The sequence below is a fragment of the Hoplias malabaricus genome, chromosome 14, assembly GCF_029633855.1.
Source record: "Hoplias malabaricus isolate fHopMal1 chromosome 14, fHopMal1.hap1, whole genome shotgun sequence".
Taxonomy (NCBI): Eukaryota; Metazoa; Chordata; class Actinopteri; order Characiformes; family Erythrinidae; genus Hoplias; species Hoplias malabaricus.
The window spans coordinates 32480991-32507090 of NC_089813.1; the positions used below are offsets into that span (position 1 = coordinate 32480991).

At 37.7% G+C, this 26100-nt stretch overlaps 2 protein-coding genes across 2 annotated transcripts; one reads left to right on the forward strand and one right to left on the reverse strand.

The window, feature by feature from the left end:
- Nucleotides 1-86: 86 nt before the first annotated feature.
- On the forward strand, nt 87-7935 carry LOC136666417 (uncharacterized). Its single transcript, XM_066644592.1, has 5 exons — nt 87-503; nt 2445-2587; nt 3823-4033; nt 5656-5843; nt 7488-7935. The coding sequence occupies exons 1-5, from the start codon at nt 482-484 to the stop codon at nt 7536-7538; spliced, it is 615 nt and encodes a 204-aa protein (XP_066500689.1). The 5' UTR covers nt 87-481; the 3' UTR covers nt 7539-7935.
- A 6295-nt stretch (nt 7936-14230) lies between these two features.
- Nucleotides 14231-15334, reverse strand: mc3r (melanocortin 3 receptor). The gene has a single exon (XM_066643877.1). The coding sequence runs from the start codon at nt 15332-15334 to the stop codon at nt 14231-14233; it is 1104 nt and encodes a 367-aa protein (XP_066499974.1).
- Between the last annotated feature and the right edge of the window lie 10766 nt (nt 15335-26100).

Sequence of the window (26100 nt, forward strand, 5' to 3'; positions counted from 1 at the left end):
ACAATATATTAATTTATTTAAAAGTGTCACTTTTATTATAGAGAGACAGTCAGGCACCCCTCTTGATTCTGAAAACATCCATATTTTTAAGTGAAAAAATAATACATTGAAAAATTTTTTAAAACAATTATTTAAAAATAATAAAAATAAAATAAACCTTCCTGCATGTCCCAAAGATACCAGCAGAGATATCAAACTAAAAGAACCTTTTTATAGCCTCATATTTTATAGATAGTGGTCTTTAGACAACTTCATCATTACATTTTAATGTGAAGATTTTTTTTTATGTATCAATATATAATTTTCCAAATAAAGACTAATTATTCTAAATGCTTTTGAACATACGTTGCAAAGGGGATCTCTCTAATCGTGTGCTCTTGCATAACTGCTCCACCCCCACTACTTCGCTGCTACCGCATGTCTAACAAATATGACTGAAGTGAACTGTAGGAGGACAATCTTTCGATAAAATAACAACAAAATGGGCTACTGGAAGATACTGGGTGAGCAGCTACTCTCATTGCCTAGAATATTGATTCAGTAATGTGCTTTTCTATGCATTTATTTGTCCATGTTTTTAAGGCATAGATTTAAACGCTGTTGTCAGCTCAGAGCTTGGTGTCACTTTAGTATTTTTTAAAAATAAATATGAAATGTTTATAACTTCTGTAACTGAAACTGCTGTAATGGCATGAAATTGTGATGGCTGTAACTTCAAGGTGAAATAAAGCTGACAAGTCAAACTTACTTTGCTGAGCTTAAGATTAATCAATCCACTGTTAACATAACTGTGTTGGAACAAACATTTTTATAAGCTTTGTCACTGGCATACATCCAAACAGGACATAAAATGCTGATATGATCCAAAATCATGCACATGATTGGAATGGAATCTGATACAATAAGGAGTTACATACTAGAGAACTTGCTTGGGTTATCCCAACGTGGTATGAGAAAGAACATTTATAAGGGGTATTCCATACATATTCTGTATTGATGCATTCTATTATTCCTGCAGGTAATTGTAAAAATTAATTATAAAGATATATAAAGAAACTATGTATTTTGATGAAAATTGAGTGTGGTACTTTGTGTGACTGTTCAGCCCTTCACCCTACAGCCTGGACTCAACCCATAGTGATATTTACCCGTGTTTTTTTTTTTTTTTTTGTTTATTTGAAGTTTGATCTCAAAGAAGAATTTAGATAAATCATCATTTTTCGAGAAAAGACAAATTGCTTAATGTATGGAGGTTGAGGGTGATTACATAGGAAAATAAAAACATAAACAATTTCATGTGTTTACCTATACCTATCATACCTATACAGAGAACTTATTGAACACCCTCTGGAAATCAAGATCTGATTAGGCCTAGAACCAGGTGAACATGAATTTAATGAAATACAGTCGACTTTCTTAAAACACATTTACAGAAAACAATTTAAATGTAAATTATGTGATGTGTGTGCACCTCTTAACCCAATACATTTGAAGTAATGTAGTGAGAAAGCGGAATCCAGATTTAAGTGTGTAAGTCATGAATACAACACTGTGTACTAGAAAACCGTAACAAAAGTGAAAGTTTAGTGTTTCGTCTTTAGCATGTGTTGTGGCTTTGGGATGCATTTTACAGTTAAAAGATCCTACTGCGGAAGAACGGTTCACTTCCTTTTTGTGGTCTGACCAATTCACAGAAAGGAATGAGTTTTTAATTAGAAATGTTAAAAGGTTACACAGCCTACTTTTTAAATTTCCACAGAATGGGTGTCAGGCCAAACCTCTCTTTTTACCATCTTGTAAACAGGATGTGTACAAAATGCTTGGCACATTTAGTCAAATAACACTTAAAAATATACGTTAAATAAATGTGGAACCTGAATAACTTTACTGTATACATATATGTCATATCATGAGGAAATTGTGAATTCCACCTCCGACAGTGTCATGGATTTACCAGGCTTTGAGTAAAGTAGAGCACAACTAGGCTCATTTATGTATCACTCTTACTTCATCACTCAGCATGATGTTAAACCATGGTTATTGTTAGTGTTCTCCTCTAGTGTGATGAGCTGTCAAAATTACATGGATTTTGTAGCAGTTAAAAAAGATGCAATGGCCAAAAAGCTCACATTCAGATAACAGTTTGGCACATTTTAATTCAACATTATTGTTTATTTATTTGTTTGCTTTTACTTTAGTTTAGATAGAAATTTGGGTAAACACTTGTGTGTACTGAAAACGATTTGTTAACTAATTTTCACCTCTTAAAATCAACTAAATATTCCATTTGACCAGGAACTATCAACAATTGCATACAGCTATAATGAAAAGCATAAAAATAATAATCATTTATTTGATTTTTTAGAGTTAAATTAAGTTTAACTTAATGTTAGAACTTAATTTCCCTGTTTTTTTTTTTTGTTTTTTTTTTGGTATTTCTCCAGTCTTCTCTGTAGGTATTTGTACAAATCTGAGTTTCTCCAGTGAAGACACACAAGTGATCCACTTTGACTGCAACAGTGAAGCTGTCCTGCCCTGTACAGCCAAGTCTTATAGTCATGTATATACATCCATTACCTGGTACAAGGTAATTCCACCCAAACACCTGGAATTAGCACTTTAAACTGGGAGCATATTGAATTGTTTTAAAAACATTGTAATTGATGCAATAAAGTATAAAATAATAATAATTATTATTTATGAAAAAGCATGCGCCGAAGCTTACTACCCAGCTATAAACATGTAAAACATAAATATGTAAAATATTTTATATATGTAAAATATTGTGAAACTGCTCAGATGTGTATGTGAGTGAGTGTGTAAAAGTGTGATGCTCTGCATTGGACTGGTGCCCTGTCCAGGTTGTTTTCCTGTCACATGCTCTGTGATTCTGGGTAGGATCTAGACCTGCTCAAAATGAAGTGGTTTCCAAGTAGGAATAATTAAAATATAATAAATGTAGCTCCGGTTTCCTCCCACAGTCCAAAAACACACGTTAGTAGGTGGATTGGCGACTCAAAAGTGTCCATAGGTGTGAGTGTGTGAGTGGATGTGTGTCTGTGCCTGTGTTGCCCTGTGAAGGACTGGCGCCCCCTCCAGGGTGTAATCCCGCCTTGTGCCCAATGATTCCAGGTAGGCTCTGGACCCACCGCGACCCTGAATTGGATAAACGGTTACAGATAATGAATGAATGAATGAATGAATAAATGTATATATAATAAAGTGTCACATTCACACAGCTCCAGGGACCTGGAGGTTGTGGGTTCAAATCCATCTTCAGGTGACTGTCTGTGAGAGGTTTGGTGTGTTCTCCCCGTGTCCATGTGGGTTTCCTCCCACTGTTCAAAAACAGGTGGATTGGCCACTCAAAAGTGCCCATAGGTGTGTGTGAGTGAATTTGTGAGAGTGTGTCACCCTCTGAAGGACTGGCGCCCCCTCCAGGGTGTGTTCCTCCCTTGCGCCCAGTGATTCCAGGTAGGATCCGGACCCACCGCGACCCTGAACTGGATAAGGGGTTATGGACCATGAATGAATGAATGAATATGAAATAAATTAATGAATGTAAACACACCAACCCTGTTTGGGAAGACAACTTCTTCCTACTTTGAGAGGGTGTGGTACATACATACCCATGCACTCTTACACTGTGAGTCATTGATATTTTCACATATTTTCAAATGATGCAGTAAACTCAAAATTCACAAAAGTTGAGATACATGCTTTATTATGTAAGTTTTCATCTTAAATTAAGTCTATTTTAGCATGTTCCTGCTGTAATATAACGGTTTTAATAAAGTGGTTTCTCTGGTTTTTGTTTTTCAGGGCACTCCTGAACAGGGTATAATTAGGAGACAAAAAGGGACCAATGAACCAGTGCCATATTCAGGCTATGCCAATACAGTGTCCCTCACAGAGGAGAATGCTCTTGTCCTGAAAAATGTTACTTTCAACCATACAGGAATGTACAAGTGCTTGATTACTGCAAGCGTTGGACATAAAAGTAATCAGTCACATGTTTTTCTAAATATCTCAGGTATTTCATCTTTTTCAGTTGTTTGGCTGTTTGTTGGAAGTTTGTTGTTTTGATACCTTGTTCTTGTTTGTCTCTTATTCTTCTGACCCATTTGTATTAGTTATTATAGCCGTGTCCTTTTTTTTTTATCTGAAAACACACACTGTTTGTTAGTGTTGTTGATGGTGTTTAGTCCCTTTGTGCACTTTGCTTTGCCAGTTGATAGGTTTGTCCTTCTTCCCTAGGAGGGTAGAACAAGTAGGAGGTGCATGCATATACATTGTGCACACATAGGTATTTTTTGTCTGTATTAAACACGCTAGGAAGTACGGCAGGTACCACCCCTTGTGGAAAAAGAAAGTGTACTTTAAGTGTACTATTTTTGAGCCACTAATTTGTACTAAACCATTAATAATATGTCATTTAAATTACATTAATTAGACTTAATATATACTAAGTGTATTAGTCATATGTTATTTCCGCAATTCTGTAAGTACACTTTAAAAATATTCATATGCTTATTGTTGCATAAGTTAAATTCTTACCATTTACAAGTATGTTAATTTGTAATACTATATATTGGTATATATTGCGCTATTGCATAATTTTTATTAGTGATTTGACATGGCCTGGTTGTTTGTTTAGATTAGTGACTTTTATTTTACATTTTTTAAATAATTTAAACTCATTGAGTTCAGGCAGGGGCGGCACGGTGGTGCAGCAGGTAGTGTCGCAGTCACACAGCTCCAGGGGCCTGGAGGTTGTGGGTTCGATTCCAGCTCCGGGTGACTGTCTGTGAGGAGTTGGTGTGTTCTCCCCGTGTCCGCGTGGGTTTCCTCCGGGTGCTCCGGTTTCCTCCCACAGTCCAAAAACACACGTTGCAGGTGGATTGGCGACTCGAATGTGTGTGTGTCTGTGTTGCCCTGTGAAGGACTGGCGTCCCCTCCAGGGTGTATTCCCGCCTTGCGCCCGATGATTCCAGGTAGGCTCTGGACCCCCCGCGACCCTAAATTGGATAAGCGCTTACAGATAATGGATGGAGTTCAGGCAGGCAGATCAGAGAAATATATTTTTGTTGTTTTAGAAGAGTGACAAAAATAACATGACTAGTATACTCTATATATTAAGTGTAATTCATATAATGTAAATTACATATTAGTAGTGATTTAGTATCCTGCCATGCCTCACTTATTGCTCTTCCTTCACCTACACACCATAGTTACTCTTCTTACTACATAATTGGGGCGTAATAAATGTATTTTTGAGTGTGAACCAATTTAAAGTAGTTCAATACATAATTTTTCCTTTTTTGTCCCAGGTTCTAAGAAAAGATTTATTTTAATTTCTCTATGAATGAATATGTTAAGCTTTGTTACTGCATTGCCCCTGAATATTTATGACCTACCTTTTTTCTTATACAATAGTACACGAACATATATATTTAAATGAGAATGAATGAATGCTCAGTGCTCTATCTAGAGAATTCCAAGTAGAAAGAATGTATTGTGTGTGATGTCCTCCAGGTATTAACATTATGTATTATTGGATTTTTGTGAATATGAACTGATATGACCATGTTGGAAAGGGCATCTAATCCCTAGTCTGAGAAGGGTCATACATTGTTTGTTTTTTCCATTTTCTAGAGTGTGTTACTAAGACAACAGAAACTCCAGTCCTCACCACTCAGATTGTTACTCAGTCCACAAGTCTTGGGAGGAACCTTTCAGAGGTCTCTCGGTTAAAGCCAGTGGAGGTGAACGGTCTTTTGGCCTTTGTGGGCTTTGGGACTATAGGCCTGATCAAAGTTCTGCTCTGTGCTCTATGTGTGTCGGTAAGTGTTATACATTCACATACTTTTATAGGGATGTAACATTTGAAAATTCCCCCTGCATACAACATTTGTAATTTGTTAAAAGCTAGGGCTTCTTTATTGGTAAAGACTTTACATGATCTGAAAGCTTACATTATATTTCTTCAGAAACTAAGATTTTTAATAGAGCCGTTCACCCCCTTTAGGTTCTTTTGGAGAATGTTTTACACTGCCTCTAATATTTAGAATATACATAATAAATTAATATATAACAAAGGGCGGCACTGTCTCGTAGCAGGTAGTGTCGCATTCACACAGCTCCAGGGATCTGGAGGTTGTAGGTTCAATCCTGCTCCAGGTGACTGTTTGTGAGGAGTTTGGTGTGTTCTCCCCATGTTCACGTGGGTTTTCTCCAGGTGGTCTGGCTTCCTCCCATGGTCCAAAAACTCACATTGTTAGGTGGATAGGCTACTCAAAACGTTTGTGTGTGTGTGTGTGTTGCACTGTGAAGGACTGGTGCTCCTGTCTTCAGCCCATTGATTCCGGGTAGGCTCTGGATCCACCGCAACCCTGAACTGGACAAGCGGTTACAGATAATGAATGAATGAATAAGTTCTTCATTAAATTCTCAAGGTTTGTTACAATAGAACTGTGTCTGCAGGGCTGTGAAAACACCAGCTATTAAATGCTTGTAAATGTGAAGAACGGAAGAACGAAAAGGTGAGAGTAAACAAATTAAGTGTTAGAACCGTTTTCTGTCTCATATATATAAATAGTTTGGTTCAAAGCCTGCAGCCTTTTTATATGAGTGGTACTAAACCCTATACTAAACACTATATGGAGTTTTAGTTATTTCTCTTAAACATATTTAAATATAATCCTATAATTTGGACACTTGGATAACTGTAATGTTTTGTTGAGAATTGTAAGTGAAAATTCCAGAGATTATTCAATGTCTATTAATTAATATGACCAGTGTGTGCATGTACAAAGAACACACACGCACACAGTTTATGTCATAATTTATATTTTGTTTCAGGTGTTCCTTTTCCATTATGTTAAATTCTTCAAGTGAATTAAACTTCTGCACATATGTACAGTACTGAATCAGCTAGGCAAACACCAGTAACTTTAAAGTTAATACTTCTACAGATGATGTGTCATGTGCAAACCTTTTAGTCTGTTTCTTTAACTCTTTATTGTTCTATATGGAAAAGAAAATCTTCAAATTCCACTACCAAAGTGCTGAGACCAATGAATGAATATTTTTCAGTTAGGAAATCCCCTCGCCCATAACACTAACCCTGGTTTCCACTGAAGGAGGAACTGAGGATAAATTTTCTTGACCTTTTAATATTTATATTTTCCATTTAAATTTTCACTTCCTCCTAAGTGAAAATGTGTGTAAAACAGTGCAGTGTGTGGCAGGATGTGTTTGATGAATAAAATGTTTAAAAACCCACTCTGAGATATATGAATTACACCATGACTCTCTGTAGGCATACTTGGTTTCTGAATATTTCCATCTCATTGTATTCATAATGCTATTACTTACATTGGGCCTCCTTTTAGAAAGTTGCAGCTGAATGTGCTGAACAAAAAGAGACAATTGGCACTCTGACATTACTAAAACTAATGATAAATGTCTACTGTTTTTGTGAATAGATTGTGGTGGCGATTAAGAAACACAGAAGAAGCAGAAACTTATGGAATTGAAAACAGAAATGTTGCACTCAACATTGATGACTAAATCAACTGATGTATGTTTCTATTCTGCACATTTGAACAGTAACAACATTTTTCACATGTTCCATGGTTGTTGTTCAGCAGGTCTGTAAAAGAAAAAAAAAAACACTGTCAGCTGTTTTCCCCTGGCCTATTTATTCTAAAGCTTTCTTTATGATGAGTGGATTTCCTGGACCATTGTTTTTACTTATTTTAATTGTACAGTTTTTCATTATTATTATTATTATTTTTTAATTATATTATTTATATTTGCATATTTTGAACATTCACGCAGAATAACCCCTGTGTGTTAAAATGGCATATTAATGAGAGATACATATTTGCATCTATTTGCAAATTTGTGTGAAGAACATTACAAAAGTTTAAAGAACCTATATGTTATTTAATAAAGGAAGAGACGTATTAAAATAATGCTTATATAATGTGTATGTTTTTTTTTATCCATTCCTCATAGAATCTTGACACAATGTAACTTTAGATGATATTGTCAAATGATGACACAAATTAAAAAAACAAAAATGAAGATTTTATCTTTATCCTAAAAAAAAGCACATCTGCAGAATTATGGTAATGCAATGGAAATTTCGAAAACAGATTAAAGAAAAAAGACCCAGAGGCAATAAACCAGAGATTTTCCAACACATTACACTATGAACCGTACTAAATACTACTAATCTGGACTTTTTCAAAGACTTTGTATTATTACGGGTGAACATTACATTAAAGAACATATTCTGAGCGGTTCTTGGTTCATGTTTCTGCTAAGCTCTGCATTTCTATAATTGGACGTTATTGTCTGGAAAACCTGACTAGTCTTGTCTCTATTTCGAGACGCACTAGTAAAGATGAACTTTTATTTAATGAGAGCTGGTCAGACTACATTTAGTAAATACTGAACAAAGTATTGTCATATAATCATAATCATATACAAGATACTTTGTAGAATATGCTACGGCTGTCCATTAGAGTCTCAAACAGGGCCCAGCCCAGTCTTTTCCTCTAAGCCACCACAACATCACTCTCAGTGGTCATGAGGTAGGAAGTTCCCCTTTTCTGTGTTTTGCACAAATATCTCACCTTTATAGTGCCTTTCCCCAACTTATCTGTGATCTCCTTTTTTACAAACACTGATCCACCCTTTGGCTATTTCTGATAACTTCTTCAAAGCTGTCTTTAATTTTTAGTATCTAAAGCCAAATTGCAGCCTTGGCTACAATCCCATTATATAAAAGAAAGTTCCAGTAAGTAATACATTTTCTATAAAAAAAATAAAGTATCATCTCATAATAACAAATCCTTACAAAGCATGTACTGCTTGCATTTACAGTCCACAAAAAGTGGTAAGCATCAATCGATTTAATTTTACTTAAGAAAAAGTTGGTAAGATTCAGTAGCTCTTCATGTGTTTTATTTACTGCATTTTGCCCAAGATCTATGGTTAAAAATCTAGCACTGGGTTTTGCAGGAGGCTAATTCCTGATAGGTTTGACCAAATATATGATGTATGTACCATGGTGCCCAAGTGCAGAAAACATAGACCACCTTTAATCACCAGAGAAATTTTTGCCAGAACTTTAAAACAAAAACTGAGCACCTCAAAATTTGAAAGCAGCTCTTAAGTAGGGAGGTAAACATGTGTGGATGATGGACCCATTTATTTGGGTGTTTGGACTCTTACCTCTATCCAGTGGCCAAATATATCCTATCAGTCAACCCAGGCGCTGCTTGACCTTCTAAGAGTGTATAATATAAAGGATACTCAATAGCGCCCCCATGTGCTGACTGCTATTCATGATCACACGGAAGCCCCAAGAAAAAGGGGTAATCCTTTATGCACGAGGTAAAATCCCTCTGGGAAAAATTATTACAAATAAAAGGCATGTAAGTTTATATTTTCTTAATGTTATATTATCATACAGGGCGGCGCTGTGGTGCAGCAGGTAGTGTCGCAGTCACACAGCTTCAGGTAATTGGAGGTTGTCGGTTCAAGTCCCGCTCTGGGTGACTGTCTGTGAGGAGTTTGGTGTGTTCTCCCCGTGTCCCCATGGGTTTCTTCGATGGTCCAAAATCACATGTTGGTGGGTGGATTGGTGACCCAAAAGTGTCAGTGTGTGTCACACTACGCTATGAAGGACTGGTGCCCACTCCAGGGTGTGTTTCTCCATGACCCTGAACTGGATAAGCAGTTACAAACAATGAAGAATGAATGAATGAATATTACCATACCAGGATTGCTGTCAGTTCACTTTGATTCACCCCCACTAACATGCAAAGCCAAGGATACTGTGAGAATACAAATCTGGAATCTGTTTACAGTTTTTGAAATATATTTTCAAATCTCTCACTGAAAAAACTCTTACCTGCAATTCCCGAGGCATAAAACCTTGTCTTTCTATATATAAATTTTAAATAGTGATGTCTCACCTCATATGAAACATGGCAGAAAAACTCACTGAAAAGGAATTAACAAATAATGGGCCATCCGCATGATTCATTAGATCCAGAGCGAGTGAATAGGTTGTCTGCGTCATCATAAACCGCTAACACAGTACATCATTCTGGTAATAAGACTGTGTATTATAGGAAAAAACCTGGGAGATTGGGAAGATACAAAATCAGATGCTTCAACGTGACATCCATGAAGTCAGTGCCAGTTTAGGCCTATTATTTTGTATATTTCCTCTTATATTGAGCACCATTTTATGTCTGGCTCATAGATATAAATGGTCTAAAGAACACTGTAGTCATGGAGGTGATGGTCAGACACATTTATGTTAGCAGTTTCTTGTGTTTAGCCAGAATGATTAGTTTCCTTATTAGTTTCCCTGTTAAGAGCAAACGTGACTAAGAATCAAAAATCACTTAATGAAATCCCATTCTGACAATTGTCAGCTAGCTGTAGTACCATGAAGGCAGATATTTGTTTATATTAATTAAAGCAGAGTGGCTCAGAATGGGGTGGCGCAGCAGGTAGTGTCGCAGTCACACAGCTCCAGGGACCTGGAGATTGTGGGTTCAATTCCTGCTCTGGGTGACTGTGAGGAGTTGGTGTGTTCTCCCCGTGTCTGCATGGGTTTCCTCCGGGTGCTCCGGTTTCCTCCCACAGTCCAAAAACACACGTTAGTAGGTGAATTGGTGACTCAAAAGTGTCCGTAGGTGTGAGTGTGTGAGTGAATGTGTGTGTGTGTGTGTGTGTGTGTTACACTGTGAAGGACTGGCGTCCCCTCCAGGGTGTATTCCCGCCTTGCGCGCAATGATTCCAGGTAGGCTCTGGACCCACCGCGACCCTGAACTGGATAAGCTCTTACAGATAATGAATGAATGAATGAATCCATCAGCTACATTCTGTAGCTCAGAATATATGTATGTATCTATCTTTCTTCCTGTTTGTCTTTCTGTGTATTAAATAATAACAGTAACACATTTTAACAAGGCTGTTAATTGCTCTCAAAAACATAAATTTGAGCAAAATGTGAAAGGTTGCCAGAAACAACTAACATTTGTTAAAATATTCTTCTGAAATCAACAATTTTCCTATTGACAGGACTTATTGAGGGACAGTTTGTAGAAAAAATGATGAAAACATCTTCTATTCAGTTAATCGAATATCAATCCAACACATCTATATTTTGTAGCATCTATATTTTCAAAATATGACAAGAGGAAGAGACTAACAGCGTCACAATTTTTACGTATACTAGCGGTACTTCTGTCATATTGAGGCTGTACTTTAGCATTAGCTTTCTGATTTGTACATTGTGTAAAGTGTTATAACAATTAGATGTTGAATGAAATATTGTAAGTGTGAACACATCCCAGAATCCCAGTGATCAATTTTAGTGATTTTGGAAAAGATTCTACTTGGGGTGAATCACTTACTGTAAACCATGTGTTCTCGATGAGAAGGTAAGGGTGGAAAGCTTCTGTTTACAACGAAACTTACTTGGTCATCGTTAAGTTCTAATTTTCCATTCCAGTCAAAGCAGTGCAGCAGCTATGCCATATTTCATCGATAACATTTAAGTTGGTGCCAGTAAATTCTGCTGACAGTCAGTTTACTGACAGTTCTGCTATTTTAAAGGTTAATCGGATATAACTCATATATTGTTTGTGCACTGTACGTGGTACACTCTCACGGTAGAGATACATTATCATCACTAAAGCTGCAAACAGTGTAAATGCTCCTTTAAAGGTACAACGTTGGTTTTAGAGTTCAATTGTGTTCACTAAAGGCACTGTACATCCCTTTTTTTCCAGAAGGAGAGGTGAAGATTTGTAAGTTTTCATTATAGAACTGTCTAAAAAAAGGACATATTAATTAAATAACTGTCAGAAAAACTGTGGTGGTACCCTCAAGTACTTATTCTGTAACTTTAATTAGGGAACGTAATTGTTTGTTTAGGCGGCAAAGCAGGTAGTGTCACATACAGCTCCAGGAACCTGGAGATTGTGGGTTCAAGTTCTGTTCTGGGTATCTGTGAGGAGTGTGGTGTGTTCTCCCTGTGTCTGTATGGGTTTCCTCCAGGTGATCTGGTTTCCCCCCACAGTCCAAAAACACACGTTGGTAGGTGGATTGACTACTCAAAAGTGTCCGTAGGTGTGAGTGAATGTGTTAGTGTGTGTCACCCTGTGGCGGACTGGCACCTGCTCCAGGGTGTGTTCCCACCTTGTGCCCAGTGATTCCAGGTAGGCTCTGGACCCACCGTGACCCTGAACTGGAAAAGCAGTTACAGACAATGAATGAATGAATGAATAAACTGTTGAATTTTTATGCCCCATTTCACCCCCAGGACTTATATTATGTTATTTTATTTTAATGAAAGGTTACAAATATTCACATCTCCTTCTGGAGAAAACAATGTAATGCAACTTTAGGGAACAAAACTGAACTTTAAACCACTGCTGTACTTTAAAAGGTACATTTACACTGTCTGTTACTTTAGTGACCAATAATGTACTTCTACTATATTTTTTTCAAGAGTATAATAGGAAACTGGTGCACCTGGAGGCAACCAATTCTGACACAGGAAGAACACACCAATTTCCTTACAGTGACCCAGAGTGGTGCTCAAACCCACAAACCCAGGACCATGGAACTGTGTGACAGTAGCACTACCTGTTGCACCACTGTGCTGCCAACAGAACTTTAAAATCTACAATTATATTAGAAAATGGTACAACTGTGTTCTCTAATTAAGGTATTAGAATACTAATAGGTACTAAATATGTAGCCTTGATGTTACCAACACCATGACAGCTTTTCTGAAAGTGTATGACGCGACTGATTTCAGACTTCACTAGTTTTTGAGCACAGTTGTTATTATCCTTTGTTGTCTGTTCACACAAAAAAGATCAGTGAACTGCTGCCATCTTCAGATCTTCACACGTTTCAGCAAAGTTTCATACAAGTCTTTAAGCTTTATTTCTGCATTATTTATATATCAAACATTAATGAAAGGCACAAATAAAACTCCAAATTAGTTGGATAATTAAATATTAATATCCATATTAAACATTTTAAACAAGACAAAAACAGACATGAAAACATCATTTAAAGTGTCATGACATTATTTAACACAGCTGAATGAATTTAATTGTGTTATATTCACATGATTTATTTAGTGGGTTTTACATGAGATTGAGAAATTGAGTGCACACAAACAGAACATTATATTCAGAGCACACATTCTTGGTAGAAAGCTACAATTAAATATATCTTATAAATAGAAGAAAACAGCCAGAAATATGAGGCAGATGAGATGCATACAATCACATAAACATACACTTCCTTTGAAATAAAATAATAATCATAATGAAAACAAGGCAAGATGCATTTCTCATTTGTGCAAGAGTCACTTTTCATGGAACAATATTGTGAAAAAGGACAAGAATTACTGACTTTTAGCATAAAGTTTTAGTAGAGGCTCACAGTAATGCATAATATATATAAAAAGAGTGTATCTTAATTAGGGTGACCATTTTTGGGTTTTTAAAAAGAGGACATGTATGGGGTGGATTCACAAGGCAGACAGTACAAATATACATATAACATACACACACATACATACACACACACACACACACAAACACCCACACCCACACACACACACACACACACACACACACACAAACAAACACCCACACCCACACCCACACACACACACACACACACACAAACACCCACACCCACACACACATACATACACACACACACACACACACACACAAACACCCACACCCACACCCACACAAATATAGACTGACTGCCCTATGGCCCAGACCTCAGCATCACAGAATGAAAAACGTGAGATTTTGATGATGCTTTCTGTAGGGTTTTCAGTGATACAAATAAATAAATAAAAATAATAATTTATTGTTTTGACTTTAAATTAATAAATAAACAAAGGTATGTGTGTAATCCATATTATTTAATGTTCGCTAAGAATTTAACATTCATTTTTAATTCTAAAGCCATCATCAGAATAAAGCAAACATGATCACCCTGTCAGTACTGAAGTGAATAATAAATCCCACATGTTTGACCTCCAATAGTCTCCAAACATAAGTTCTGATTTTTTCAAATATATGCTACACCATCATCCACTTGAATAGCACCCTCTTCAAGGCATCCATGTCATTTTCTTCCTGCCTACACTCATATCTTACTCTGTCTCACTCTCCTTCTCCCTCTCTTGGTGTCTCTCTCCCTGCCTCTCTGTCTCCGTCTCTTGCTCACTCTCACAGATTGGTGCTTGGCAACCGGTGCCAAAGCAGCAGAGAATCTCCTTGAAGGTTTTTCTCATCTCCAGGCTGCGGAAGGCATAGATGATGGGGTCGATGACAGAGTTGCACATGATGAGCACCAGGTAAGTTGTGAAATGGGACATATAGCACACACAGAGTGGGTGCTGGGGACAGGCCACCAGCAGGATGAGGTGCAAGAAAAATGGAGCCCAGCAGCAGAAGAATACTCCCAGCAGGATGGTGATGGTTACCGCCCCCTTCATGCATGTGTGTTGCCGCGGCGCTGGGTGGCCACTGGGGATGGCTGCAGGGGGCAGTGCAGCAATGCGCTGGACATGGAGCCTGGCCAGGAGGAACATGTGCACGTATAGGGTGGCCATCAGGGCTAGCATGGCAAAGAACATAGTGATCAGACAAATGATGACTGTCTTGCTCTCAGAGTAGATGATGAAGACAATTCCGCAAATGATGCACACCATCCAGATTGCAGCAATGGCGTTCAATGCCCTGCGGACAGTCACGATGCTGTGGTAGCGCAGGGCATAGAAGATGGTGACGTAGCGGTCAACAGCGATGGCCAAGAGGTTGCAGATGGAAGCAACCAGCGATATGCAGATCATAGAGTCAAAGACATTGTCCATCAGCCTCACAAAAGAATCGCTCAGCTCCAGGAGATTGTTCCTCAAGATGGTGATCACAATGGTCTCCAGAGAGTTAGAGACACTGACTAGCATGTCAGCTGCCGCCAAACTACAAAGAAAAAAGTACATTGGGGAGTGGAGATTCTTGTTCTTTGCCACTGCCAAGATGACCAGGATATTCTCCAGCAGGCTGACAATACCAAGGGCCAGGAAAACCTCTGCCTGGATCTGAACCTGCTGGCACAGTGCCCCTGCTGGTGGAGAGGAGGTACTGCTGTTGGAGCCCATAGGTGTTGTAGTTCCATTGGCAAGTTCTCCTTCTGTGAGGTTAATTGAAGAGCGTCCCTGCAGGAGGAGCATGTAACCGTAAGATCCGTTCATTAGGAGTTACAGGGCGATAGTCAGATCCAAAAACGTTTGGAGAAAAGTGGAAAATTAAGGACAGAGAAGAAATGGACAAGAATGAACAAAAGTGAAAAGCAGAGAAATGAGGGGACAATGTAGAGGAATGAGAAGATTGAAAGAATAGAGGGCCAGTGGGATAAGACAGATTAAGTGAAAGATAGAATAACAGACAAGCAGAAAGATCAGAAAGGACACAGTGAAGACAAATACAAAGTAAATAGAAGCACAAGGGAGATATGGAAAATAGAGTGAGGAAGAAAAGAGAGGAACTTGTGTAGTACAAGAATGACTGAAGAACCATTCACAAGAAAAGACAAAAGAAAAGAAAGAGGGAGGCAGAAAATAACTTAGAAGACTGATGGAGAGCAAGCAGGAGTGAGAAAGAGAGTGAAGGCAAGAGAGAGGAAGAGAAAAGTTGATGTCGGTAGAAATAGAAATTAAAATGTAAGAAATCAGCTATTGGTCCAGTGGTCTTTTAGAGAAATCCCCTTGTGCTGCTCTCTGTTTGGTCCTCCTGAGGAGATGCAGTGATGCTCTAAAGCCTCAGACTCTTCCACCGCTACTGAGTGTGAACCCCCCCCCCCCACCCCACACTACCCCTGTAGCTTTTTCTTCCTCCGTGGTCATGTGAGTGTGTTGAATGTGTGTTTCTGAGATGTGATGAATAGGAAAGGGAGGTGGGGCGTGTGTCCTTGGTCAGATGCTTGCGAGTGAAAGAGAAAAACGGAATGGTGAAAATACATTGAGTAAACGTTAATTATGAAATTCTTGTCATAAAGGAGCTCATTCTAATGTCATGGATTGATGATATATGATATTATTTCAGCGGAAACCCTCAGAAACCTTAACAAGATAGTTATGCATTGAATTTTATAGACTGAAATGTGTGTACAGGTGAGTAAGTTAAATAAATTGATATATTATAAAATGTGAAAGAATATAGTTAATAAAGGACATAAAAATGGTCAGTACACAAGTTGATAGACACCATCTCAACAAATGTTTCTTCAGAATTCACGAGTGCTATAGGAACTGCTTCAAGAATAGCCTCATCTCTTCTAGAAAGACACTCAGCTACATATTTCAACAAGAATTTGATTGCATTCATCTGCATAAATGTGTGCATGAACAGGTGAGACCAGGTGCTGTTTTTTGATGATACATTTTGGATCATAAACAACACTCTACCTGATCCAAAAGGTGTTCCTTTACTCCATAAATTAGTTTACTGTTCCAAAGTTTCTGTTCCAACTACTGTGATTTATCTTAAATACCCTCTCTCTGTCTCTGGCTATATATATAAGACCGATGACTCATTATTATGAACCAAGTATTCAGTAGAAAATCTTCATTCCGGAGCAGTTTAAAAAGCACAAACTAGTACAGAGAACTCTGTGCATCAATGTCTATGAAACCCAGAAGTCCTGACCCGTGTTGATGTAATAAAGTAGTGCAGAAGAGTCATTTTAAAACAAGGTTATATGACTGTGACCTTGAAGTGACAGAAATAGATTACCCCAGCATGCAGTTAAAAAGATCCTATCTGTAAATTCCTCACTATTCTTTGGTGGGTTAAAGACATTAGTCTGTTATTTGATATTATTATTAGTTTTATCTGTGTACCAGAATTGAATAAAAAAATTGAAGAGAGCAGTGCTTTAGATACTATGTGGAATCCATTTTTAGAGCACAGAGCACTGAAATCAGTGTATCAGAGGAGGAAGTTGGTTTCCTACCCTCCTCCAAAAGTTACATAGGGCAATTTCTGCAGAGCATCACAATGATTTTGAAGCTGCGATTGTAAAGTATATATATATATATATATACAAAGGTTTGCCCATTTTTAGTTAAACTGCCCTTTTCTTCATTGTCTCAGATCAGTTAATGTGTACAAACCACTAGGTTATTGATCACATGCACTTCTCACCTCTGAAGCTCATGGCTTTAGCATCAGTCTCACAAACACCCATCAAGTCCATACTGCACGCACACTTCACTGCACAATCCATCTCTCATCAAGCTAATTCCTACTGGCTGCCTTCTGAGAAAAAAAAAACACCCAAAAAAGAAACAATCCAGCATTTAAACAAATACACCAATCTAAGTGACAGGTTTGATGGAGCTCGGCAAATCTAAATGATTGTTTTGGCCCAGTCCAGCTGTAGCCACTTGATCAGGGAAAATAGAGCTCTAGAATGTGAAACAATCATTTACTTCAGGTGAACAAATGAGCACGTAATACTCTGGAAAAAAACCCAAACTATTTTCATGTACCTTTTTACACTGAAATGAAGCCGGAATAGACGTGACATTTAAAAGAACCTCTGCCTTATCCAGACTATGTGAAAGACCAGAGCAAGGAAAGGTCATTATGGATACTGTAGGGCAAAGATTTAAGTATATATATATATATATATAAGATGACTCAATTTCTCAATCTAGGTAGTAGATGCCTCATATTCTGCGTCAAATTTGAAATTCAAAGCAGAATATATTGATATGTGATGGGCTTCCATAAGTTCCATTACATGTATAATTATACATTGTATACATGTTGTATAATTATACTGAGCTGGGGGGCGGCACGGTGGCGCAGCAGGTAGTGTCGCAGTCACACAGCTCCAGGGGCCTGGAGGTTGTGGGTTCGATTCCCGCTCCGGGTGACTGTCTGTGAGGAGTTGGTGTGTTCTCCCCGTGTCTGCGTGGGTTTCCTCCGGGTGCTCCGGTTTCCTCCCACAGTCCAAAAACACACGTTGCAAGGTGGATTGGCGACTTGAAAGTGTCCGTAGGTTTGAGTGTGTGAGTGAATGTCTGTGTTGCCCTGTGAAGGACTGGCGCCCCCTCCAGGGTGTATTCCTGCCTTGCGCCCAATGATTCCAGGTAGGCTCTGGACCCCCGCGACCCTAAATTGGATAAGCGGTTACAGATAATGGATGGATGGATAAATTATGTTTGAGTTTAATGTGTTTATGGAAATATTTGACCATTCTTCCATAAGTACATTGTGAGGTCAGCACCTGTCTTATATACTTATGAAAACTGATGTTGGATGAGAAGGCCTGGCTAGCTGTCTCCTCTAACTCGTCCCAAAGGTGTTCTATCAGGTTGAGGTCAGACTGCCTAGTCAAGTTCTTCCACACCAAACTCACTCATTAATGTCTTTATGGACCTTGCTTGGTGCACTTCTTTACAGCCATGTTGGAACAGGAAGGCCAAACTTGTATGAAAATATGAAATTGTCCAAAATCTCTTGGTATGCTGAAGCACTGAATTCCTTTTACTGGAAATAAAGGGCCGAGACCAACTCCTGAAAAACAACCCCACAGCACAATGCAGTCAGAGAAGTACTGTTTTCCTGATTTTTCACTCCAGAGAACACCTCTCCATCACTGTAGATTTCGGTGGCAGCGTGCTTTATGCCCCTGAATCCGAAGCTTTGCATTTCTCTTGGTGATATAAAGATAGAATACAGCCGCTCAGCCATAGAAACCCGTTCCACAAAGCTCTTTATGCACTGTTCTTGAGTTAAGGAGGTCTATAGTGAATGATTCTGCTGAAAGCACTATGCGCCTCAGCATCTGCAGACACAACTCTCTCATTTTACATGGCCTACCACTTTGTGTCAGAATTCCTGTAGAATCACTTCCACTTTATTTTAATGCCAATGACAGTTGATTGTGGAATATTTGGTAGGGAGGAATTTTCACGACTTGCGGTACTATGCTGGAATTTATCGAGCTCCTGAGAGCGACCCATTCTTTCACAAATGTTTTTAGAAGCATGTCTGGGTGCTTGGTTTTATATACCCGTGGCCATGGAAATGATTGTAACACTTTAATTAAATTATTTGTATGAGTGAGAGAACCCTTTGGGGGAAATAATGTTACTAAAAACACGTTGTGGGTGGTTTGGCAGTGCAAAACTGTCCACAGGTGTATGTGAGTGACTGGTTCAGTGAATGATACCCTGTGATGGGCAGGTACCATGTCCAGGATGTGTTCTTGTCCTCTGATCATTGTCACTGGGTTGGGTCTACTGCATGGATAAGCAGAAAAGATGATGATGATGATGATGATGGGTTGGGTCTGGAGCCATTGTGACCATGAGCAGGATGAAGTTATGGTCAGTACACGAGTGAATCAAAGTAAGAGGGAACTTACTGTTCACCACAATGTGGCACACTATAACATGCTGGTATAGGTTCAGTATTATTCAAACAAGCCAAATGCACTTACCTGCCTCATATTAGTTATGTCATGAAGTTGCATAGATCATCCAAAACTAAGCAATCAATATTAAGAAATTTTCCCCTTCAAATTGTCTCCAATTCCACAAATCGGTCACTATTTCATTGTAATGTTCATATTTTCCATTCAGTTATTGTGTAATATAAAAAGTGTAAAAATATTTTCTTTTTCTTATTCCATCTTTTTAGATAACTGATTTAAATAATTAAAAAAAAAAAACAAAAAAAACAATTTTTAATAATAATACTCAATGATCCACTGGGCTGCTCATTTGCATGTTTTACACTTTTTAAAACCTCTTCTGAAGATTTGATTTGCTAGAACAATTTTATGAATGAAGTGTGATAGAATATAATAATGAGCGTAACACTGTGTACTGTGACATTTCAGGCAAGACTAAATCTGATCCTTGTATTAGCTGCTAACGACATTATTAGAAAATGCTATTACATAAAGGTACCAGTTAATTAAACCTATTCATATCACAAATTTCATGTACAGTTAAGAATGATGTTAAAACCTTGAAGTAGCATGGATGTGCATATAATTCAGGAGCTCTTCCATCTGTAATCTCTAATAAAGGTCAATGTATGCACTTTAAACAGTTTATCTGTCTTATTTCATGCATGACCCTGAATGTTACTTCATGATGTCATTTAGTATTTCTTCTCATCATACCTGTCATAACAGATTGCTGTTCATAATGACCTAACCTTTACATAGCAGTCCTTTCCTGTGTGTTTCAAAACATTCTTGGCATTCCTTTCTCTAGTTGCATGGGGATATTTAAGTGACTTTCTTTAGGGCAATTTCACAGGACAGCCAGACATCTTCAGTAATTTTGCCTTAAAATTTGAAGCTCAAAACTGTTTACTTAAATCAAAGTCTTTCAAAGATTGTCTTTTCCCATTTTGTTCACTTCTTGTTTACAGTCAATTCACAATATAAGTCATATATTCAATCACTGTGAAATGATCATTACTTTGGCAGTGACTGACACTGAAGAAAAACTGAGCATAAAAAAATTCAGGTGTAATTATGTTTGCACATATTACATCACGGCTGGGCTGTTTTTTCTTGTTTCATATTTAAAGCAGTCAATTAAAATTCAGTGTGTTCCTACTGTATGTTAAAAAAATGCTAATGAGCCAGTCATGGATTCTGTCTTGAAAACGTCATTAATCCATTTTTTTCCATATTTAAAAATGATGATTGTGTTGTTGACTATGGATGATTCTCATATCCCTTTTCCCTACCTAATGCACTACACATGATTCAAAACAAAGATTTTTGAAAACAAATAGAACATGAATTCTGAATTCTAACAAAGAAGAATTCTGTGGATATGATATACAATTGCCTACAATCCATACATGACGAACATTATGTCATGATAGAAGTTTAACATGCAAACTCATGTCAGCTCATGCCAGTTCAGGAAAAACATTGGACATTTTGGTAATCTATACATTCTTTTTTTGTTTACAGTGATCCTTGATGTGTGTTAGATATTCAGCATTGAAGAGTCGGGAGACTGGAGTTTGGCGTTGACTGGAGTTTATTTATACATACACAGGATGATGTACACATGTATGTGTACAACTGGGTGTGTACAACTGGGTGGCATTCTATCCCAGGATGATCTAAAGTTTGAAACTAGAGGTTCACTGGTTTCCTCACATGCATGCAAAAAAGCAAAGTCCTTCAAAAAGCTTTTCTTAATTATCATTTGCCTTAATTACATCAACCCAGAATATCTGAAAGTTGTGCTTGCAAATTAAATCAGAAAGCGCCCTTACATCTGTATCAGGAACTCTTCATCTGTGGCCTCAAGTAATGAAACGATTCTGGAAAGTTTATAGAACACAGATGATCTTAAGCTGTTGTTGGTCAGTTTGATATCCCTGTGACTCCTAGCAGAGTTTTGAATATCAAAGACAACTTCTCTGTGACTGCATGCATTATCTTAATCATCAGGGATAAGTTTCCTCAAAAGGAGCTCCTGCTGTGCTGCCCTGTGAAAAACCATTAAGATTCATGTTCACCCCACACCCTTTTTGGAGTTATCTGCCTGCTTTTTGCAACAGAATGGCCATTGTTATGACAATAATGGCACTCCTTTTTCTGGCTAGGGAACTTCTTACTGGAACCTAAGATAGAACTGTTTTCTGAGAGGACATGTATGGAATCTGGCACATGGGCTGAATGTAAGTCAAGGTCCAGCCTGTCAATTTCACTTTTAATTTTACCCCATTTAACATTACGCCAGTTGGAAATTGATGTCACCAGGGCCTGTCTAAGATCTGGTCTCAAAAATTCTACCAGCTGTCTAAACAGAGGACCTTCAGTTGTATCATCAAAGTTGCCACTATTGTTTGTGTTTATACCTGAGTGACGCAAGAAAACTCTTCCAAACATTTCAAAGAAATCTGCAGCTGATTCTTCCTTTTTCTGCCTGCATTTAGTTATTTGCCCCTAATCAGTAGTTTTGCGGCATTTGTGTCTAATCCAGTCATTGAAATCTTTCCAGCCTTTTTTAATATTCTGGCCTTTGTCACCCAAACCATCGGACACCTTTTTAGCAAGATATCTGCTGACTGTTAAGTTGAGGACTTGGCTTGCTATGGCCACAGCATCACTGGGGTGCAGAGAGTACAGCATCCTTTTTTCTGCATGAGATCTATAAATTCAAGACCTATATGTTTTGGAGGTTTAAACTCCTTGGACAGGTTGTCCAGGGTTGCTGCATCTAAAGGAACATGGCTAATGTCTAGCCTCATTTTGTTAACTTCACCTCTCTTGTGAAGTACCTCAGAGGATGTGATTGTCACTGGCCTCATTTGAGCTTTCCTTGTGACAGTCACTTTACCATGGCTATTAATTGGCCCATGCTCAGAGTCCTCCTCAGAAGATGAAAAGTCACTGCCATCAGAATAGCCAGTCTCTTCACCCATGCTGGTTGCAGCCAATTGTGGATACAATCTGGCTGTTGCTGGAATAATTAAATCTGAATAGCTAGACGTCTTTTGTAGAAGGCCTATTGGTGAAGGACAAGACTGACTTTTACATTTGGCATGTTGCAGTTCAAGGGATTTCAATGATCTCTGATGTTTTTCACAGGTTTTCTGTGCATTATGCTTTTTACATTCATCAGCTAGTTCAGAGGTCTTCCCCTCAGATTCTAATAGCTTGTGTTCCATGGACTTCAGTTTGTACTTCCAGTACTGCTTAATGACATAAAGGTACTCTTTAGCAGAGTCATGTTTGATACCATATCCTAAAGCTGATCTACATTCTTCAAGATTCCATTCTGTGTCTGCAGAAAAGCCTTTAGATAAAAAGTACTGACTGCTCTTTTGCTCATTGATGTGCTTATTGACTATGCTGTCAATTACCTTTTCAAAATCTGATTCGGTCCACTGAGGCATTTCGGTCCCACCCTTAACTAATGTGCTGTTTCTGTAGTTAACAGGTTTCTAGGAGTCTTTACAATATTTATGAGCATTTTGGCCATTTGAGGTCATGGTGAGGCAACACAAAAAAAACAAGCAAACAAACAAACAAAACAAAAGCTTCCCTCAATAGTTAAGCTAACAGTAATCTTAAGTACTGTTTCCTCTAATCAGAATATATAAAGACATCCACAAAAATGTTTTTTACCAGTGAAATGCTAGTGTTTCAGCAAACACACACACAGGCCTCTTTTGATCAGAAAATCTAAACAGTTATAAAATACCAGTCTTCCCTCATATAGAGAGGATAACAGTAACAACAGTTACAAACTACTGGTCTTCTCTCACCTGAGGGGATAACAGTAACAACACAGTTACAATTTCAGGATACCTTTAATGACTCTTATTCCTTATATCCTATTCTGCATAGGAGAAGGTTCTGCCCGAATTTGTCTTTAGTTCGTAATAACGTTACTCACCAAGAAGGATTCAGTATGCCATCCGGGTCATGGCACCAAGTTCGGCACTGAATAGTCAGGAGACTGGAGTTCGGCGTTGACTGGAGTTTATTTACACATACACAGGATCAAGTATGAGTACAACTGGGTGATTGCATTCTATCTCAGGATGATCTGAAGGTTGGAAACTTGTGGTTCAGAAGTTTCCTCACATGCATGCAGAAAAGCACGGGCACAGCTTGGTCATCAGTTTGTCACCAGTTCAGTCTATAGCCAGTTCATTCTGTACCCAATCCAGTCTGTTCTCAGTTCAGTCTGTGACTGTGGTCAGTCTAACACCAAATATTTTAAGGGCCTTATATACATTGGAGAAATGGGCGAAGGGAATAGGAGGAAGAAGAGGAGTTTGAGGTGGGGTAAGAGCATTGAGGAAGATGATCAAAGAAAGAAAGAGATAAGAAAGAAAAAGGAAGGGGAGAAAAAGGTGTGAGAGGAGCGGTATCATGTAAGGTGGGGAATGGTTGGTGGGAACGGGGGATGGGATTGAGGGGTATAATAAAAGGGTCACATGAAACTGCAAACAGATCATATAGTTTCTCTCATGTGTGCCTCTGAGAATAAAATCTGCATCACAGTTAGAAAACATGTTAAAATACAGCCATGACTACCGTATTTGTTAGACACTTTAAGGGTCTATTTTTGATATCAATATAAGATTCTATTATCAACCTGAGATCATAATCACAAGACATAAAAACATGAATATTTACACTATAGTTGGTGGTAAAAGTGGGATAGTGACTCATATTTGCTGTTGATAATCTGTGCTGTTTTTTATAACAATAATAATAACAACAACAATAACAATAATATTAATAATAATAATAAAACATTACTGCTCCTCTATGGGGAGCCTGCTTTATGGACCAAATGCTGCCTCATTCAGGATTTACAAAGACGTCCCCATCTCATAATGGTCGCATTTTATATTAAAAAAATTTACAAAGTAAAAAATAATCCCTAACAAATCCATTATATTAGCTTAATTTAGGTATAATCCCACCTTGCGCCCTGTGATTCTGGTTAGGCTCCAGACCCACCGCGACACTGAACTGGACAAGCAGTTACAGACAATGAATGAATGAATTAATTCATAATTTAGGTATAAACATGACTACATTTTTACATTTCAGCATTACTTTAATTGTTTCTAAAGCTCTATTATGAGGAGGCTTATTAATAGGCTCCATCTGAAGTACATATTATTATCAGCATGTCCTCATCCAGATGTGACATTCATCTGACTCAAACCTTTTATCTTCTTATCAAGTTCTTTTTTTAGGAGATTTTGCATATGTGCAACTACAGTGAAACTGTTTCTCCTGAGAGATGCCTTAGAAATGTATCCAATTCTCTTTCTCATCACCAAGCAACTAAAGCAAAGTAGTAATTATGGAGGCACAATGATGTTAAAGGACCTGAAGATAATTAAAAATATAAATGGCTATTTTTTCACTACTTATCGGCCTGCTATGATATGAACCCTCGTGTGGGTTCAAACACACAAACACAGTTATGATTTGCCACTAGCAGGATTACTGAATATGTTGTCAAGGAGATGTTAATACAGTGCTACACCATGGTCTGATAGATACGTTTACACGCACGCACACACACACACACACACACACACACACACACACACACACACACACTAAAAACACATCTGTACTTATATCATTCCAAATCAAATCACGTAACTGGTTTAACCCTAACATGTAGCCTAGGTTTATTTTATAATGTCACTGTAAAATCAGGTTTCATTACACACTGCATAACTGTGTAATTGTGCAACACACACCATAACACAGCAGGGGATAAACAATCACATTTGCGAAAATGAATGAAAGATGATTAAGAAACAATAATATTCCATCATGTTGCTAAGAGTCATAAATAAGAAATAAACTGTTTTAATGTAAGGGTAGACCTAGAAATGTCATTTTCTTTGCACTAGTATGTGTACTGAAATTCAGTAAAATTAAAAAAGGCTTCATCAATATGAGAATCCTGGGCTGATATTGACATCTAACAATTCATATACAAAATGGCTGCTTCTGTTATATCAATAAATAATAATGTTTTGCTCTTCTATATTGCAATAAATACATAAATAAACATGTGCTAATGAGATGATTTAATTTATGATTTAGATGTTACAATGTTAATTACATCAATACTATTTAAAATCAGTAAATTCTACATAGAAACCCAGGATAAAAATACTGTTTAGAAATCAAAATTTAGGTAAAAAAAATAAAAATAAAAATAATAATAATAATATATATATATACTCTAAATATTATGTCAAACTAAAAATAACACAGCCTTAAAATTCCCTGAAATGTGTTAACTGATTGCCCTGTAGAGGGTGTAATGCAGCTAAGATACAAAATAGAGAGCATTCGCCTTCAATCCAAATTCAAACAGGTCTTACTCTCCACACTTTCCTCCAGCTGAAGGCGTATACCTGATCGTAGAGAATAATAGTGTTTTTTTTCTTTTTGTTTTTTTTTTCTGATATA

Coding starts and splice junctions, on each gene's coding strand:
- LOC136666417 (XM_066644592.1), top strand. CDS start 482: ATGGGCTACTGGAAGATACTGG. Junction 504..2,444: donor GGGCTACTGGAAGATACTGG/GTGAGCAGCTAC, acceptor GTATTTCTCCAG/TCTTCTCTGTAGGTATTTGT. Junction 2,588..3,822: donor CATCCATTACCTGGTACAAG/GTAATTCCACCC, acceptor TTTGTTTTTCAG/GGCACTCCTGAACAGGGTAT.
- mc3r (XM_066643877.1), bottom strand. CDS start 15,334: ATGAACGGATCTTACGGTTACATGCTCCTCCTGCAGGGACGCTCTTCA.